General features: G+C 63.2%; 1 protein-coding gene across 3 annotated transcripts in view; it reads right to left on the bottom strand.

Annotated features, from left to right (window-relative positions):
* The window catches only part of ABR (ABR activator of RhoGEF and GTPase), a 37,603-nt gene extending 20,696 nt beyond the window's left edge, over positions 1 to 16,907 (bottom strand). Inside the window, exons 1-2 of one of the 3 annotated variants that reach the window (XM_071447779.1) lie at positions 16,596 to 16,907; positions 3,309 to 3,493 (exon numbers count right to left, since the gene is read on the bottom strand). In XM_071447779.1, coding sequence (XP_071303880.1) covers positions 3,309 to 3,493; positions 16,596 to 16,896 — 486 coding nt within the window. In that variant the 5' untranslated portion in view covers positions 16,897 to 16,907. Of the gene's footprint in view, positions 1 to 632; positions 1,083 to 3,308; positions 3,494 to 7,829; positions 8,075 to 16,595 lie in introns of those variants that run through there. The other 2 variants (XM_071447780.1, XM_071447781.1) reach the window with 2 other exon arrangements.
* Between the last annotated feature and the right edge of the window lie 1,151 nt (positions 16,908 to 18,058).

An 18,058-nucleotide genomic window follows, 5' to 3' on the forward strand; every position in this document is an offset into this window, starting at 1 on the left:
TCGGGGCCCACGCACCCCACGGGGACAATGTCAACTCCTGTGACCCAGAGCAGTGACTCTCACTCAGGGCCTTGTGGCTGCCCCATGCAGGAGACCCCAGGAAGAGCAGGGCCAGAGCCCTCTGAGGGCTGGAGCACCCTGGCAGGGTGGGCATGAAAGGGATGCTGAGCTGCACCTGCCAGCACAGGGGTCTCCCCTGCTCCCCAGCTCTGTTTTGGGACTGTTTAGGGGTTTCTGGTGGCCGAGTGTGGGAACCGGCCAATAGCCGAGCAGCGGTCAGAGTGTAAAACCAGCCCCTTCCTGAGCATCCGGTGCCGGCTCTGCTGAGCCCCTCCGCTCCCACCCCGCAGCACGTGTGGCTCTGCTCCCCCCTGCAAGGACAGCTGGGTGGTCACCCCACTCTGAGCCCCCCACACCTGGAGCCTGGCACAGCCGTGCCCTGGCACAGGCAGTCCTGGGGGAGTGCTGGGGCCGCAGTGATGCTCCCGCCGCTCCCAGCTCTGCCCTCCGCCAGCACCCACCGCATCGCCCCGGGGCCGTTCCAACACCCGGGCATCGCCAGCACCAGCCAGATGCCCCTTGTCCCCACACCCACCACCCAGCTCGGGGGGCAGGGTCCCCCCGCTGCCCACCTTGTCGCCGGCCGAAAATGGAGACACGGGGCTGGTGGGGGTTCCTGGCTCAGAGTCATCTTCATCCTCCAGCACTTTATCCAGGTACCCTATGGCCTCCTCTTCCTCCTCCATGGCCGGCCGGGCAGCGGGGCGCACAGGGGACCCCACAAGGCTCCAGGCAAGGCGCTCAGGCGGCCGGGCTGTCCCAGCCTGACTCAGCTCTGGACGCCGGCCACCAGCGCGGGATGAAAGGAGCCATTATGGGATCCCCGGTGCTGCTCCAGCCTGACCCAGCTCCGGCCTCCCCGTCCAGTCCCCGCCGGCCCGGGCGCTCCCGGCGCGGCTCCGGGCTCGGCAGCGCTGCGAGCGCAGGGCCAGCCCCGCTCCCGGCCGGCTCCGCTCGGCCCCGGGGCCGCGGGCGCTGCAGGGGCCGCTGCCCCAGCCCCAGCCCCAGCCGGCCCCGCCGCTCCGCCCTGCGCTCCTACAGGAAATGCTCTCCCGGCTACGGAGGTGGGGCCGCTCCGCCGCCGCCGCCCGCCCGCCCCCAAGGTGGGTCCGGCAAGAGCCGCGGGGAGGGGATCCCTGCCAGCCCCCCCGGCAGGGGGAGAGCATCCCCTCTGTTGCAGCCCTCTGGACCCCCGTGTCCCGTGGGAAGGCACAGCCGGACCGTGGGGATTGCCGCCAGCGAGAAGGGAGCTTGGAGGGCAGCAGCATCACCGGGTGCCACATGGGGACCCGGCTGTGCGCCCCCAGAAGGGACCAGAGCTCTCCGTGCCCCAGTGCACCCCCAGAAGGGACCAGAGCTCTCCGTGCCCCAGAGGGGACTTGGGGCAGTGTCACCGAGCCGAGCCAGGTGTGTTCACACGGACCTGCCACACCGGCTGGCACCTCAGCGCTGAGCCCCGGGGCAGCGGGACATGGGGACAGCAGCACTGCTGTGACGCTTGTGAGGGACACTGAGGGCCTTGGCAGGCAAGGCAAGAGCAGGCTGGAGGAGGGGACACTAATGCAAGAGCTGCTTCAGCAATTTCCCCCGGGCTCCTCAGAAGCAAAAGGGGAACCAGTGGCTGCATGTGCTCTGCCCACAGGAGCCATCTCTTCTCCCTGCACCCATCTGAGCCTGCAACAAACTCCTTCTGGGAGATGTGGGGACACAGGGACTTACCAGAGCCCGTGTCCAGCCCTGTATCCATGCCACAGCTCAGCCTTTGCACCACAACCCTGCCCAACATGCCCAGGTCCCCAGAGTGGGGAATGGTCCCTGTCCAGGGGAATGCTGCCCACAGTGCCAAACCCAGCAGCACCCAAGCAGGGGCTGGGACACCAAGTCCACACCACGACCACATGCCACGGTGGGATGGGGAGGGTTAAGATGTGTCTGCACGCAGCAGTCACAGGCTCCAGACATGGTTACAGCTGCCCCAGGAGCCTGCAAGACGAGATGCCCCACCAGAAACCTCCCCAAACCAGCCCTCACAAAGGCAGTGCCACCAGTCCTGCCTCGCTGCAGGAGAGCAATGGGCTGAACCTGGCACCCTGTGCCACACAAGCACAAGCCTGTGCCCCTCGCAGGGCTGGACACACTGTGCTGGTATTGGAGGGAGCTCTGCCAAGCCCCAGCACAAGCAGCTCCAGATAAAGAGAGGGAGGCAGAGCTGGCACCGGGCTCCAACACTTCCCAATCCTGTTTGTCACAACCAAGTCAATGTCCTTGCCTGTGCCCAGACCCAGTGTGCCCCGCCAGCCTCAGGGACACCCCTGTGCCAGCATCTCCCCCAGCTCTGTCCCCCAGAGCCACCCTCTGCTGTCCCGGGGCTCAGAGCCCTGCACCGAGTGCCAGGGCTGGGGTGAGGGGCTCTGCTGGGGGGTCAGGGAGCCCGAGCGGTTCAGAGACAGCCCCGGGAGGCGGTGGCAGAGGGCAGCACGCTGCTCTCCCTCCCCAGGGGCGCTGGGTGCTGAGAAGGCGATGCTGCGCAGGGCGACCCTGGGGAGGAAGCCACACCTCTCCCTCTTCTGCCTCAGCATCCGGGTCAGGAGCTTAACTCTTTCCATGACAAAAATAAAACTTCGCTTTTCCCGGCGCGGGCAGCGGCAGCGCCGGGGGATCCCCCAGCCCGGGGCCGTGCGGCTGCTCCCCGCATCAACCCCGAGGGACCTGCCTGGACCCCACTGCTCCCGGGCTTCATGGAAACTTTCATTCTGGAAAAAAAGCCCACTTTTTTCCCTTTGGATCCCGCCCCGCAGCTCTCCGGGCATTCCTCCTCTTTTGGAAAACCAGAGCGCTTCCCGAGGATGCGCTGCGAACAGCAGGGGTTACATCGAAATTGTGCACAGCGAGGGGGGGCACCTTGTGTCCCCAGCCCTGCTGGCGCCTGGTCCCCGAGTGCCACTAGATGGAGCCGGCAGCCCGGCGGAGCCGCTGTGCCCGGTCCCCAAGGGCTCCCGGGGCTGGGGACCCGGCACTCCCCGCTTCCAGCGCTCCCGACCCGGGACCCTCTCCCCGGCCAGCCCATCCCATCCCGGCTCCGTCACGGCGGGACAGGGACCGGCGTGTCCCACGGGCATGGCACCCCCTGAACTGCCACTCCTTGGAGCCCAGACTGCCACAGCCGGCAGAAATTGGGCTGCCAGGTCAGAGCAGCTGCAGAGCACCACAAACACGGCTGGCACCGAGACCCCGCCGCCAGCACCTACCCCTGTGCCGAGGCCATCGGTGGGCGTGGGTGACACACCGTCCCCGCTGTCCTGGCCGCGGGCGCTGAGCTGGGGGGACATGGTGGGCGACTCATCGATGTAGGGCATGGTTTCCGAGCCCTCCGGCAGCGCCTTGGGCTCCTCGTTGCCCTCGGCGTCGTACTCGTCCGCGCCATAGTTGAAGTCTGCCGGGGTGAGAGAGGGGTGGCCGTGAGCATCCAGGCACGGCTCGGGGACACCGTGTGGCACCGCGGCCACCCGGGCCAGCCTGTGCTGACCCGCGGGCAGCTGACCCCGCGTCCCAGGGCCACTCAGGGCCAGCCCAGGCCGGCCCCGCTGCCTGCTCAGCCAAGCAGGCAAGAAGACATCACAGATCACAGCGAGCATCCCCGGCCCCGCAGGCATCCTCTGCTCGACACACTTCCCTATATTTGAATAATTCACGGAACCGAGAGGCCCGATGGCCTCGTCTGCGCAGGGACAGCTGCTCTGCCAGACGCTGCAGCCCCATGCAAGTGGCTGTGCCCTGCCTGCCCGCCGGCCACCATCCCTGTGCCATCATCCCTGTGCCATCCCCGGGGACAGACGAGCTGGGCTGGCAGCCACGGCCGCCGTTCTCCTCGCTTGCCCGTGCCCACACTGCTCGGAGCTGGAAATGCCAGGATGCCCAGCTCGGGGGGCAGTGCCACCCCCGCGGGGTGAACTGGGCATTCCCTCCCCGATGGGGGCTCATTCCCAGCGCAGGATGAGGCCCCCCCCGCCAGAACAGCACCCATTTCTGGGTGCCCCACGCTGCCCCACAGTCCCCCATCACCCAAGCCCAGGGGAAGGAATTTGGGGGAGACAGAGCCCCAGCGGGGAGGCGGGGGGGGGGTCTGCAGAGGGGCCCTGGGGCGCAGCGGGGCCCGGGGCACATCCGAACCGGTTACCATGGGAACGGCAGCGGCTCGGTGGCGGCGGGAAGAGGCTGCAGCAGCCCCGAGATGCCGACAAAGGGGAGGGGGAAGGGAGCCCGGCTGCTGCAGGGGCGGCCGTGGGGTGCACCCAGCACCCCTCACCCCAAGGCAGCGGCCAGGAGCCCCTCGGCAGCTCCCAAAGAGGGAGGGGGCTCATCCAACACCGCCCCCTTGCTGCCCTCCCATCCAGCAGCCCCATGGATCCCTGGAAGCCACATCCCCACAGGCTTCCTGGGCACAGACACTGGGGAGACCCCAGCTAAGAGCCCAGCTGATAACCTGGCCACAACGGGGTGCACTGGGGTCAGAGCAGCCACCCCAGACCAAACCCCACACCACTGCCACTCCATGTCCCCAGGGCCATCCTGGACAAGGACTCCCCTGGCTCCCACCAACATCATCCAGCACATTAATCTTACATCCTGCTTCCTGGGGAAAGGGGATAAATCTTTAAATCAACGAGCGCTGCAAAGCGTGCTCAGGCCAGGAGCCCTGCCAGTGCCAGTGGGGAGGGATGGATGGGGAGTCCCATCCTGCACCTGAGAGGGGTTGGAGGAGAGCTGTGACATGGGCCAGATGCACCCAATCTCTGCCAGGACACCACAGCCCCTCTCAGGCCTTACTTCTTCAGCAATTAGCTGATGACAATCCCTCAGTGAGCCACCACAGCCCACCTTCAACCCAGGAGCTGACTGGATTGCACCCCCCTGGTCCTCAGCTTCCAGGAAAAAAGAGTCCCTGGCTCTAAGCTGCTCTGCCTCCTCATGGTGGGCTGTCCATGGTCTCTCCTGTCCTGGACAGATCTCAGCTGTGATGCTTCCAGCACCGTCCAGGAGCACAGCAGCACAGGGCTCATGAGCACTGGTGTCCCCCATGGTGGCCACTCCCCAGGACACCACCCCACAGAGCTGCCCTCAACCAGGGACTGTCCCCAGGCTGGGAATGCCCCACAGAAACCCAAACTCTCCCCCAAGCTCCTTTTCTAAGGGGGAGCCAAGGCAGCAGAGAGGAGCCAAAGCTGACGATCACCATCAGGTGCCATTGCCTTCCCTCCACCACAGCCAAGGTCTGCAGCTCCAGGATTCACCACAGGGACACCCAGAGTGGCACTGTCACTGTGGCAGTGCTGGCAACCCAGGTGGGGCTCATCAGCATCCATGTAATGAGGAACAGAGCATTAATGAGGCAGCTGGGGACCCTGGGAGGTGACACCTGCAGCAGTGCAGGGAAGGAGGTGGCACGGAGAGGGAAGGGCCTGCAGGGATGCAGGAGTGACCTGGCTCTGTTGGTAGCAGCTGAAGCTGATCTACACCCCAGCCCCAGACCAGAGCTGGGCATGAGATCTACAGGCAGTGCCCAACTGGCACACACTGAGAGGGACCCTGAGCTGGCCCCAGGACAGAGCCACGTCCCCACAGCTCCAGCAGCGCCACCCGAGGCTGTGCAGAATTTGAGGGGCCTCACCTGGGGAGCCTGGGCACAGGAACCTCCCCAGCAAGCCCAGAAGCTGCTACAGGGAGGGGACCAAGCACCACCAAGCAGCCAGGACAGGCAAAGGAGACACTGATGGGCAAGGGGACACAGAGAGATTGTCCCCTGTGTCTCCCTGCCTGTGGGGTGCTTGTGCCACCCAGGCAGCCCAAACCCAGCATCTCCCTCCCTCCTCCCCCACAGCTGCATTGCCCCTGCAGCCTGTTCTGTGCCCGTGCCAAAACCCAGAGCTATTTTTGCTCCTGATTTTTAGCAGCAGTGGAAATCCTCCTGCTGCACCCCAGGCATGGAGACGGAGGGCAGGGAGGAAGCCTGGCCCAGGGGAGCCACTCTGGGGGACAAGGACACCCTGATCTGAAACAGCCTCGTGGCCCCAAGCCCACAGACAGCCCCAGGGCCCTGAGCTGGACCCAAGCCCACACTGCACCAAGGGATGCTGACACCCATCAGGGCAGAGGCCCTGTGAGCTGGCACACGGCCCCAGCAGGGAGACAGGGTCAGGAACACATCCCCATGAGGGATTATTTTCCCTAGGAAAATGTTTTTGCTCTGTGACATCTCCCCAGGCTGGCCCAGGCTGTTGGCAGCACGATGGCCCCCGTGAGGGAGCTCAGCCAAGGGCAGCAGCTGCTCCTGCCCAGCCTGGACAGAGCACAGCCACAGCAGCCCAGGGTGGCACTTCCAGATGGACACGTGCTGTTCCCCGACACCCTGTCAGCGTGTGGGCACAGCCCAGTGCTCACCCATTCCACCCCACTTCCAAGAAAAGCCCAACATCCACACAGAGCCTGTGAGATTTTGGGGGAATGCCACGGTTTGCCTGTGCCTGGGTGAAAATTCACCATGACAACACAGATGTGTGAGCTGGCCTCAGACCTGCTCCGTGGGCCTCTGCTAAAGGGTGGCTCAACATAACAGCATCTCCTCCACACCACCACTGCCTTGCCCAGTGTGATGATGATGGCTGGACCCTGCCCTGCATCCCCCAAAACATGGGCATGCCAAGCAGCCTCCCCCACGCTTTGGGGAGGGCAGCAGGAGCAGGATTTGGGATGGCAGAGCCATGGGAAGGAGGGTGCAGAGGCTGGGGCTGGCTGTGGCCCCTACGCTCCAGCCCAAACCCCTGCACAGCCACCCCAGCCCCCATCCCTGCTGGATGTGGCCTCTGGCTGTGGACATCAGAGGCTTCGGGCTGGAAAACCTGGGGCGGGGGCTCAGCCCTGCCCACCGTGCCCCTTGGCGGCCCGTGCTGCCTCCAGGGCATGGCAGATGCCAGATGCATGCATGGAGCATGCTCTGGAGCATCCCGCCTTCCCACGCACCCAGCCAAACCCCGCTGCCCTACCAGCACCAGGCTCCGAGCCCAACGCTGCGCCCCAAACCCCAAACCCCACCCCGGGATGCCCCCGCAGCTCCAAAATAACCACGGGGACCCTGTGACCGAGCCCCTCGTCCCCTGGATCTGCCATGAGAGCAGCACCGGCCCCGGGGCTCCCTCCTCCCTGCCGCCCGTCCCTGGGGTCGGATCGGGGGGGTTCGCACCCCCAGGCTGCTGCAGGACGCCCCCGGCCCCGCCGGCTGCCAGCCCCCGGTACCGACACCGCGTTGCCACAGCACCGGCACCGCGCCTGGAGCTCGCTGCGAGCATCACGGCTGAGGGAGGCAGGGATGCAGGGAGGGAGAGGCGCCCTCCCACCGCCGCGCAGGGACAGCGATGGGACCTGCGGCCAAAAACCATCCCCGTCCCCAAAACCCCCGCGGGCAGTGCCGGCTGCGGGGAATGACCTGCTCCAGCCTCAGCGACCCCCCGAGCTGGGAGCACCGCCACCCACCCTGCTCATGCAGCCCCCAGAGCCTGGGGGACGCCGGACAGAGCCCGGACAGAGCCACCAGGACATGCGGGATGCTCCCGGAGGGGAGCACAACCCCCTGGCAGCATCGGCAGCCCCTGGCCGGGCTCGGCTCCGCCCGGGACAGCGCAGCATCCCTGCCCAGCGCGCCGCAGCGTTACACAACAGGTAGGGGCCAGGCAGCCCCGGCCCCCCGCGCCCCCCCGGCAGCCCAGGGCACGTACTGCTGTAGAGGGTGTCGATCCAGGAGAGGCGAGGCAGGCCGCGGTGGCTCAGCGGCTCCATGCTCCCAGCGCTGTGCCGGCGCTCAGCCCGCTCGCATCGCACAACAAAGGCGGCGGGCGGGAGGCGGGGGCCGCGGGCCCGGGCGGGGGCTGATGGCAGAGCCGGACACGGGCACACGGCCGCGCTCCTGCCAAGGGTGCCCAGGGAAGGAGGTGCCGCCTGGCAATGGCAGCGCGTCCCGCCTCCCGCCCCTGCCTCGCCGGGGGGAGCCGAGCTCGGCGTCCCCCCGCACGCAGCAGCCGCGCCGACCCTCCGCAGGGGTCTGGGGACCGGCGAGGAGGGGGAGGAAGATGAGGATGAGGAGGGGATGGTGGTGGCACAGCAGCGTGGGCATCCCAAGGAGAGCGGGCGGGAAAGGGGGAGTTGGCTCCATCACCCCCTCCAGCACAGTCTCACCTCCTTGCTGTGACCTGGGGATGCTGGGCCAAATTCACAGCAAAACCGCCCCAGCCCCTCAAATACCTGAGGCTGAAGGACACAATCTCTTCCCAGCCCTGCTCTTCCCAGCCCTGCTCCCCCTGGTTCTGGGAGCCAGGGCCTGCAGGAGCCGGGAGCAGCCCTGCCCCACACAGCTGGGGCTGGCAGAGCAGGACGCAGGCAGGCAGGGGTTAAACCGCCCTCCCCGGCCGCAAAGGAGCCAAAGGAAAATACGAAGTGCCAGAGTCATCAACCCCAATATGTCAGGGCGCCAGCCAAGCGTTCAAGTGCAAAGAGTGCCCTGGTTCAGGCTGTGCCCGGCAGGGCGGGCACCACCCCCGGGCACCACCCCCGGGCACCATCCCCGGCCCGTCCTGCCCGCGGTCGGCACGGACCGGGAGCGGCCCCGCTGCCAGATGGAGCCGGCAGGAGGGACAATGCTCTGCCGGGCACACGGGGAAGGCGGAGTGTGAAGTGCCAGGACGCGGAGGGGAGACCTGAGGGGACCCTGCACTGCCACCGCCTGATTGTCACTGCCAGGGATGTCCATGACAGGCTCGGTGCAGCATTTTGGGGAGCACAGCAATGCCAGAGCTGTGGTTCAGCATGGCTGGAGCACAGAGAGCCACTGGCACCTGGCATCCAGCATGAGGAGCCACTGCTGCCCCCAGCACAGCCCTGCCCGCCTGGGGGCTGCATCCAGCCCTGGCCTGGCAAGGACAGCCAGAGCCTGCTGCACCCACGGGCTGTGAGTCAGGGTGCAGCCCTACAGCTGCCATTTGCCTTCCCCTGCCCCATCCCAGGTGCTCTGGGGAGCTGAGACTCCCCTTGTCCCCAAGGCACACAAGGGTGGCCACCGTGTGACAGCCTTTGCTGTCCATCCCCCACCAACTCCTGCTTCGGCTCAAGCTGAACCTGTCCTCACTTTGCCCCTTAATGGATGGAGAGTTTCCTGCACACTCCACAGCAAACCCCACACCCACCCCTGCACCCCCAGAGCCCGAGGCTCAGCCAGGAAGGTGGTGGTGGTTCAGCTCAGAGCATCAACCTTGTTCATGGCAGGAAACCACAGTCCGCTGGTGCCCTGGGGAGCCCTGCAGCAGCACCAGCACAAGATGCAGCTGCTCATCCTCAGCACCATGGCTGCAGAGCCGTGGGGGCAGCTGGTTTTCCATGCACAGCTCCCTGCATACAGGCAGGGAGGGGCTTTTCCACATTTCTCCCTCAGCCAGACACATTTCCTGGCCACTCCCGCCCAGCCTCTCCATGCCCCCTTTGCACATCTGCTTCTTTATCCAATGCAGACCATGAGCTGAGCACTTGGATGAGCTGCCAGAGCTCCTGGAGCCCTCCCCAGGCTGGCCACCCCCAGCCTGGCAGCACACAGCAGGTCCTGGCAGTGCCACGGCCAGGAGGACCAGGCAGGCAAGTTCCCCACAGCTGGGTGAGTGTGCTGGGAAGGCCAAGGCAGGGCCACCCTGTGCTGCACCACTGAGCCAGGCAGGTGGCCTTGCACAGCCCACACCAACCAGCCCCACCAAACTCCTGGGGGGTATTTTTACTTTGGTTTCCATATTCTTTTCACCTCTGCGAAAACAACAACAAAAAAACCTCAAAACCTGCAAAGCAGCTGAACCTCCCTCCTCTCCCTGTGGTTTGGGGGGGAGCACCCACCCCAGCCTGGCACCACCATCAGCCCTGGGTGACAGAGCCCAGTCCTGGCTGAGGAGATGCTGCCAACCATGTTCTCAACCCCCGCCACCGCCCCCAGCTCCAGCTGGGAGCATCCCTGCGGCAAGAGCTGGGAGAAGCTGAGCTCCAGCATCCCTCCCCAGCAGCAGCCAGCCCTGCACAGCCTGCCTGGTGTCTGGCTGTCTGCCTGGCATCTGCCCAGCCCCTGCCCGCCTGCCCACGCCTCGCTATTTCTGGCCTCTTGTGCAAGAGTCCTCCAGTCACAGCCACGGGAGCTGCAGGAGCCCCAGGGCTTGCCCAGAGTTGGGCAAGGGCTGCTGCTGGGCACCCAGGGCTGCTGCTGGGCACCCAGAGAGCAGCTCCAGAGCCACCTGCACCTCCAGCACTGCGAGTGTTTGCCCACAGGAAGAACAAAACAGGAGACTGAGGTTGGGGAGCACCATGCAAGTGGCTAAAGAAGTTAAGGACTGCAAGAGCAGCCAGAGTGCTTTGGTTTGGGACAGGGAAAACCTCTGTGTGCTGAAGCCATGGCAGGAACACAGGCAGGCTCTCCAGCTGCAGAGCCTGGGGCTGAGGTGGGAGATGCCAGAGCACAGCCTGGCTTCCCCAGCTCCTCCAGTGCCTGCTCTGCTGGGCCCTCAGCAGGTCCAGGCTCACCCTCGCTGGTGCAGAGCAGCTGCTCTCCCCTTGCCAGAGGCTGCAGAGAGGAATAAATGAAAATGTTTCCAGCATCCCTGCCAAGGAGCACAGCGGGCCCTCAGTCCAGCACTGAACTTCTCTTCCTGTATCAGTTCCCAGTGGAATTGAAACCCTGAGGTCTGTGCTCACTGGGGCACAGCTGAGAGGTGCCTGGGGAACAGGGAGGTCACCTGGAGCATCCTGGCCTCAGGGCAGTGCCAGGCAGGGTGCCAGGGCCAAGCAGGCACGGGGAGGAGGGCAGAGACACAGCTACAGCAGCACCGACCCAGCCTCTCAGAATACCCAGATGGAGAAGGAATGAAAGGTTGTGGCTGGTCAGAAAAAACCTTTTCCTCCAGGTGAAGGCCTGGGCCAGCTATTGCACTTAGAGGGAGGCAGCTGTGGCTGTGTCTGCCACAGCCCCCAGCTGCTCCTCTCCCCCCAGCCCTGGTGCTGAGCTGGCTGGGCCAGGTTTGCCCCCCAGCACAGGAGCTGTGGAGGAGGAAGAGGAGGTGTTGGTTCACAGCCTCGGAACAAAAATCACCTATGGAACAAAAACTGTCCATGGCAGATAGCCCCGTCCCAGCACAAAGGTCTCCCTATCTGCCAGATCTCCAAACAATCCCTGAACTTTACAGCTGGGATTTATCTGGGGGCAGATCTGCAGGAGTTCTCTGGGATTCTGCTTAGGCTGGCCAGGCTGATCCAGCTACAGCCAAGGCAGCCAAGAGGTGCTGCTGCTCCTGATCCACACACAGCAGTTATCCTGCTTAGCAAACACTGACCAAGCCATCTGGGGTGGGAAAGCCAAGCCTGCTCCAAGGTGTCCCTTGGGGATGGGGTGAGTTCCCTGTGTTCCCTCGGGCTGGCTCCCAGACACTGCTCCCGGTGACCTCTGTGGGAGGAAAATCCAGGAATGCTATGAACCAAGGGGGTTCAGGTGCCACTTTCTGGGGTGGATGGACACTGAGTGAGCTGCCCTGGCCAGCCCAGGCTCCTTTCTCTAACCCGGGGGAATATGAATTCCCTGGCAGCACAGAGCAAAGCTTCTCCCTGTGATCACTGCCACAGCAGACAGCACCCAGCAGAAGACAGAGCAGAGCATCCACTGGGATCCCAAGTGTGGGCAGGAGGGGAGGAGGAACCCGAGGAACAAAGAGCCTCCATGCACAGAAGTGTCTTCCCAGGGAAACAGAAAGAAAACAAACCCCAACCAGATTTCAATGGCCTTACAATGCAAATGTATGCAGGCCCCACAGGGCACTTCTGGCTCTATCCAGACACCTAATGAGGATTTCTTGCCTGCCCTGCTGCTGCCATTGCTTCTACCTGGGGCTGCTGATCACCCACAGCCAGCCCCTGTGAGCCTGGGGCCTCCTCCATGCCCAAGTGCTCATCCCCATGGTGGGCACAGCCCGTGGCACCGCTGGCACTGAAGGGCAAACTCCATCCCCAGCCCCACCGCCCAGCCCTGAATGCTGCCAAGCTGGGGAGCTCAGGGCTCTGCCCCAAATTCTGGGGGCCAAAACCCAGCCAGTGGGGCTGTGCCCAGCTGGCAGAACACAGGGATGCACGGGGTGCTGCATCCAGACCCAGCTCCTCCAGGGGGGATGCTGGCATCTCTGTGCTGATGAGAGAACCACTGCCATGCCAGGGGAGCACCAGTGAGACAGACAGGGATCCCCAACCCTCTGTGCACCCTTCCTGCTTCTCTGCAGGGCCCTGGCACCTGGAAGGGCTGCTCTCCCAGCCAGAAGATGCAGCTGCTGCTGCCATGATGGTGCCCACAGGCAGAGCTGATCACAGATCTCCCCTTTGCTCTTGCAGCTCCTTTACAAGCCCTTCACTATTTGCCCAAGCAGCACTTGCTGCTCCCACCTACAGCTTTAAACTGCAACTCTTCTACTCAAAGGCTTTTCAGCCTCATAAACTTTACATTTATTGATGATCTTTAACAGAGACAACCTGTTCCAGAGTTAACCCTGCAGTCCCCAGCTCAGGCAGCATCACTCTCAGCCTGCCGTCACTCAGGGGCTGCTGTCACAATGCCACCAGGGGGGTTTGTGGAGAGAAATCACCTCCCCAAATGCTGCCGGGCCCCAGAGCAGATGGAGACAGTTCAAAGGTCCCCAGCAGGCACACACACACACACACACACACTCTCTGTGGTTTTGTCCTTGCCTGAACAGCTAAAATTAAACACTGAGACTCTGCCTGGCCTGCCCTGGCCAGAGGAGGAACTTCCAGCCTCTTCAGAGCCAAACAAGCCCTTTCTAACAATGGGGGAGTATAACAAAGTACAAATTTAGAAACTAAATACAAGGACACAGAGGTGGTAGATGGGCTCTTGGGGAGGCACAACTGCCCCCACTGCACCTCCCTGATTTGATGCCAAGATCCCATCCAGGTGCTAAAGGAGGGGAGGTGGATGCACAGACCATGCACCATTTTACCTTCCCCTCCTGCACACCATGACCTGCCCCAGGCAGAAGGAGATGCACCAGGACAAGCTCTGGACTTTGCTCACTATTTTCCATTCTGCTTCTGCAGAATATTCCAAGAAAGGGATGAGGAAAAAGCAGGGTCTAAGTGCAGCTTGGGACAGCAGGACAGAGCTGCCCCATCACCTCCACAGCTGCAGGGGGTTTTTATGGGACAGACAGAGGTGCCACTTTCACACCAGCAGCAGCAGCAGCACAAGCAGGGATGGAGTAACAAGAACAAGCCCTGACTTTACCCAAATCATGTCAGGAGCCCCCAGCATGACACCCATGCCAATCCAGCCCCCAGCTGGGCATGCAGGGGTGAGGTGGCCAATGCCACAGGAACTCCAGATGCTCCAGGGTCCCTTTCCCTCTTCTGTGCTCACCACCCTCCAAGGCAGGACCTGCTGCAGCTGGCAGCTCCCTTCCCCTTCCCAAGGTACCAGTGAAGGCAGTGCAGCAGAGTGAGGAGAAGAGCTCACGTGACTCCAGAATCTCTCCTTGAGAGAAACTGTAATTCCAGCTAAACAGAGGGCTGGGGATTCACTTACAGCACATCTCACAGCCTCAGCATCCTGCTGTAACCAGATCCACCAGCTCACGCCATCACGGACTATTCCAGCTATGCCAACGCTCCCCACCCTACAGCTCATATTTGTGGCGTGTAGGGCACTGCACAGGGCAGCTCAGGGGCTCCCAATCCCCACAGCCTTCCAGAGGAGCTTCAGCTCCATGGCAAAGCCAGCCTCTTTCTCTGCTTCCCAAGGACAAAGCGAGGAAACCCAGCACCGAGTCGCTTCCACCTCTGCGCTACCTGGCTGCGGGCACGCAGCATCTCCACCGAGCATCACCCCATCCTCCTCTCGGCCACGAGCACCTCCTCCTGCTCAGCTCACCCTCTCCAGGCTGCCACCAGCCCACAGCCCTCCATCCCTCCGTGGCAAACAGGAGATGGAGGCAGCAGCCAGCCCGAGCCCGCTGCGCCCCGGCTCCGCGCACGCTCAGCTGCGAGGCCAGCTGTGTGCTCAGCCACAGGGACAGGTGACGGCCAAGATGAGGGGAATTTCAGCCCTTTCCACGCTTCATTCTGAGCCATCTGCTCGCTGAGGCTCAGATTTTGTTGGTCCCAGGAGAGCTGGCACAGGCGCTATCTCAGATGCCAGGATGGTGTATCTGGCTGTCACACGCGCCGCTCTGGTGCGATAGCCCCAGACGGGCATCTTGCAGATTTCCTCCCTTTAAATCAGATTAATCACAAGCTACTTAAAGGAAAACACTGTGTTTCCCTGGTAATTCCCATAAAGATGATATTCAACACTCCTTCACTTGCTGTCCAGAGGGTGCTTCCCAAGGTTGATACAGCTGGGGACTGACTGCGTTCAGCCACAGCCACAGCAGCACTAAGCTCTGAAATTCACATTAAAATACTGAGGGACCCAGGCAGAGCAGCACTAACCAGGTTACACACCACCAGAGTGCTGTCAGGAAAAGCAAACAACACCACAATCATGAATTTTCAATTGCATCTGGAACATAGAGAAGTGAGAAGAAAACAACAGGAGCACAGGGCTAACCAACAGTCCATGAAAGGGGGATCCAGGCAATGACTGCACACCTCTACTGCACTCTCAAATTCTGCTCTTAAATGTCAGCCCAGGCAGAGCACACAGGGGCCCTTATAACGCCCAACAAAGAAAATGCTGATGCCTGGGAAAGGCTCAGGACAGGCTTGGGACAAGGTTGGGGAAGGCTGAGCCCAGCCCTCCATGCAGAGCCCAGCCCTGTCACGGGGCAGGGGGATGCTTCCTCCTCTGATGAGTGCTGGAGCTGCTGACCCTGAGGAAGATCCATTTAGGGGAGGAGGAAGAGGCCACATTCAACCACAGCTGATGCAACCTTGGACTTCAAAGTCTTGCCAAAAGACTGGAAAGGGCTGGACCCCTCCAAGTTGTGAAGCCAGGACTCTCAGGGGCTCGTGCTGTGCTTCAGGAAAGCCCCTTTAACATCACCCACCGACCTGAGAGCAGCCTTGCACCATCCTGGCTTTGGAAACATCCAGGAGCATAACCCAGACATAAACAAAACACAGGTCTGAATGTAAATCAAAGATTTGCGCTTGGTCGCTCCGATGCACTCGAGCCACTTCAGCCACAGAGCAGCTCTCCAAGAACCACAGCCCATGCCTGCTGCTGGGAGCTGGAGAGGGGCTTGGAGCAGCCCTTTGGAGGCAGCATTCCCAAGGTCCTTGTTCCTGGGCACAGGCTCCCACGGCCGACTGGAGAGCAGCACAAACACTCACACGTGCAGCCTGGCACAGCACGGTGACAACACCGAGAGCAGCCACATACTTTGGACATTTCAGCTCCAGGCAGCTCAGGAAGGTGAAGTGGAAACCTCCTCCAGCACTGCAGACTAATGCAATAAATATAAATGAACTAAATATTAAGCATAATTTGACATCAGAGCACTTGCTCTCCAGGCAATCTTGAACCAGCATGATACGGCCTCAGGGGGAAACCACCACCCCAAACAATCGAGCAAGAGCAAAATTAACTCAAGTCAGCTGTGGAATTAGCAGCATTAAAAGTGACATTCCCTAGCTGCCAGGACTGTGTTTGAACCGGGTTTAATGCTGATGCAATAACAACTTCCAGGCCGCTGGAAGTAGGACAGTGTGACGGCTGACAGCGCGAGCTGGCTGTGCCTCCAGTGCCACCACGCAGCCAGGCACTTGCGAAACATCATTGTCCTCAATCCACCTAGAAAAACGCCCCGGGACGTGTCACCACCCCGGCATGCTTCTGCTTTAGAGCCTCCAGGATTTTCCCGCAGGAGGTCACAGGGTGTCACCTGAGCAGAGGTGTTCCCATGAGCCAGGAAATGACTCCTGTGCAATGTCCCGGCCCCAGAGGTGGCTCGTGGGCCACTGGGCCATGAGCGAGAGCTGCAGGGGACTGGCCAGAGCCAGCTGCAGGGCTGGCCAGCCACCCTCCCTCCTCGCCCACCCAAGGACGGGGCCTTGGCACGGGATGTCCCCGGGAGTGGGACAGGGAGGAGCAGAGGCTTGGGGTGACCTTAGTGGTTGGTCAGGGGCTGCACAAGGGCTGGCATTAGCCGTTCCATGGGGATGGCAGAAGGACTTTGGGCATCCTCTACTACGTTTCGGCATGGGGTGCTTCTGGCTGCGTGCTGGGGACACGCGGGGGCTCCTGTGCCGAGTCACAGCACGGGCCGCACCAGCCGGGTGGCACGGATGGCACAGGGGCTCGGGATTGCCTTTACCCTGGCACGGCACGGCACGGGAGGAGCGCAGCACCGGGGATGCCCTCGGCCGTGCACATTCGCCCTTGAGCGTGCGGCGGGGCCGGCTGGGGACACCCTGGGGACACCCTGGTCCCCGGGGGCGCGGGGTGGGGACGGCTCCCCCTCACCCACCTGCCGAGGAAGCGTCCTCCGCGTCCGAGCTGCCGGCGCTGCCGCCCTCCGGGGAGCTGCCCGCGGGCCGGGGGGCGGCGGGCGGCGGCGGGGCCCGGGCCAGCGCCGCCTCCAGGTACCCCACCTTGAAGCGCTCCTCGGCCAGCGCCCGCTGCAGGCGGCGCAGGTGGCGGCGGCAGCGCTCCAGCTCCCGCTCCATGGCCCGCACCGAGCCCAGCTCCATGCGGGGCGCCGGCTCCCCCGGGAACTGCGCCTGCCAGTGCCGAGCGAAGTCCGCCCGGGCCGCCTCGCCCGCCGCCATCCCCCGCCCTGGAGCCGGGCTTCCCCCTACCCATCCACCCGCCCGCCCCCGGTACCGCCGCCTTCCGCCCCCCGAAGCCGCCGCCGCCGCCGCGGGGCCTGACGTCGGTGCCCGCCCCCGGCCCGCCCCGCCTCGGCTCGGCTCGGCTCGGCCCCGCCGGGGCGGGGGCAGCGCTGCCACCGCCCCCCGGCTCGGCCCCGGCTGCCGCGGGAGCGGGCGGGGAGCGGCGGAGGGGACGGGATGGGACGGGACGGGACGGGACGGGATGGGATGGGATGGAGACAGCAGCGGGGCGCGGGTGCTGCGCTCCTGCAGCTCACAGACTCCTAGTACCCCCTCCGGGTCTCCCCGACGAGCTGCGGGCACGGGGATGTAGGTAAGGGAGTGCCCGGTGCCGGCAGCGCAGGGCAGTTACAAGGTGATAATTAACGCCAGAATCCATCCCACGTGCTCCAGGAGATCCCCGAGCTAGGAACGACTGAGCCTTAAAGGTTCCTGTGACATGGAGTTGCTCCTGTGCCTTCCACAGCTGCCTTCCACGTGCCCTGGCCTTCACTGCAGAGCTCTGTGTGTCCCATCCTCATCCTCTGGCCAGTGAAACTCTGCCAGGCCTGCTGGTCTCAGGATGGATGAGCCATTCCTGGCACATGGAGCAGCAGGCACAGGCTCCTGTGGTGGGCAATGGGAGGCCTACAATTCCCTGAAAAGTGTGATACCTGGTGGGGGTTTGTCTCTACTCCCAAGGAACAAGGGACAGGACAACAGAAAATGGCCTCAAGGCTTAAATTGGATATTAGGAAAAGTGGATGGTCAGACTTTGTAGCAGGCTGCTCAGGAACGTGATGGAAATGTTCAAAAAACAAGGATGTGGCATTTAGTGGTTTAATGGTAACAAGGCAGTGCTGGGTTAACATTTGGATTCGATTAGGGGGGCTTTTCTACCTGGAATAACTTTGGGATTCTGTGAATGCCCGGGTGAGCCTTTTGCCCACTGCCTGCCGCATGTGCTGTGTTTGAGCACGTGCCCGTGGCTCACTCCTGCCCCACGGGACGTGGCTTTCTGACCTGTGCCAGGGCAGGGCTGTTCCCTCCTGCTGGAGCAGGGATCTCACCCACAGGCGCCTCCAGGCCTCCCAGTGCCCGTCCCTGCCTCCTCCTGTGC

This window comes from Agelaius tricolor, unplaced genomic scaffold, assembly GCF_023055355.1.
Source record: "Agelaius tricolor isolate 1412-34295 unplaced genomic scaffold, bAgeTri1.0.p SCAF_25, whole genome shotgun sequence".
Lineage (NCBI taxonomy): Eukaryota > Metazoa > Chordata > Aves > Passeriformes > Icteridae > Agelaius > Agelaius tricolor.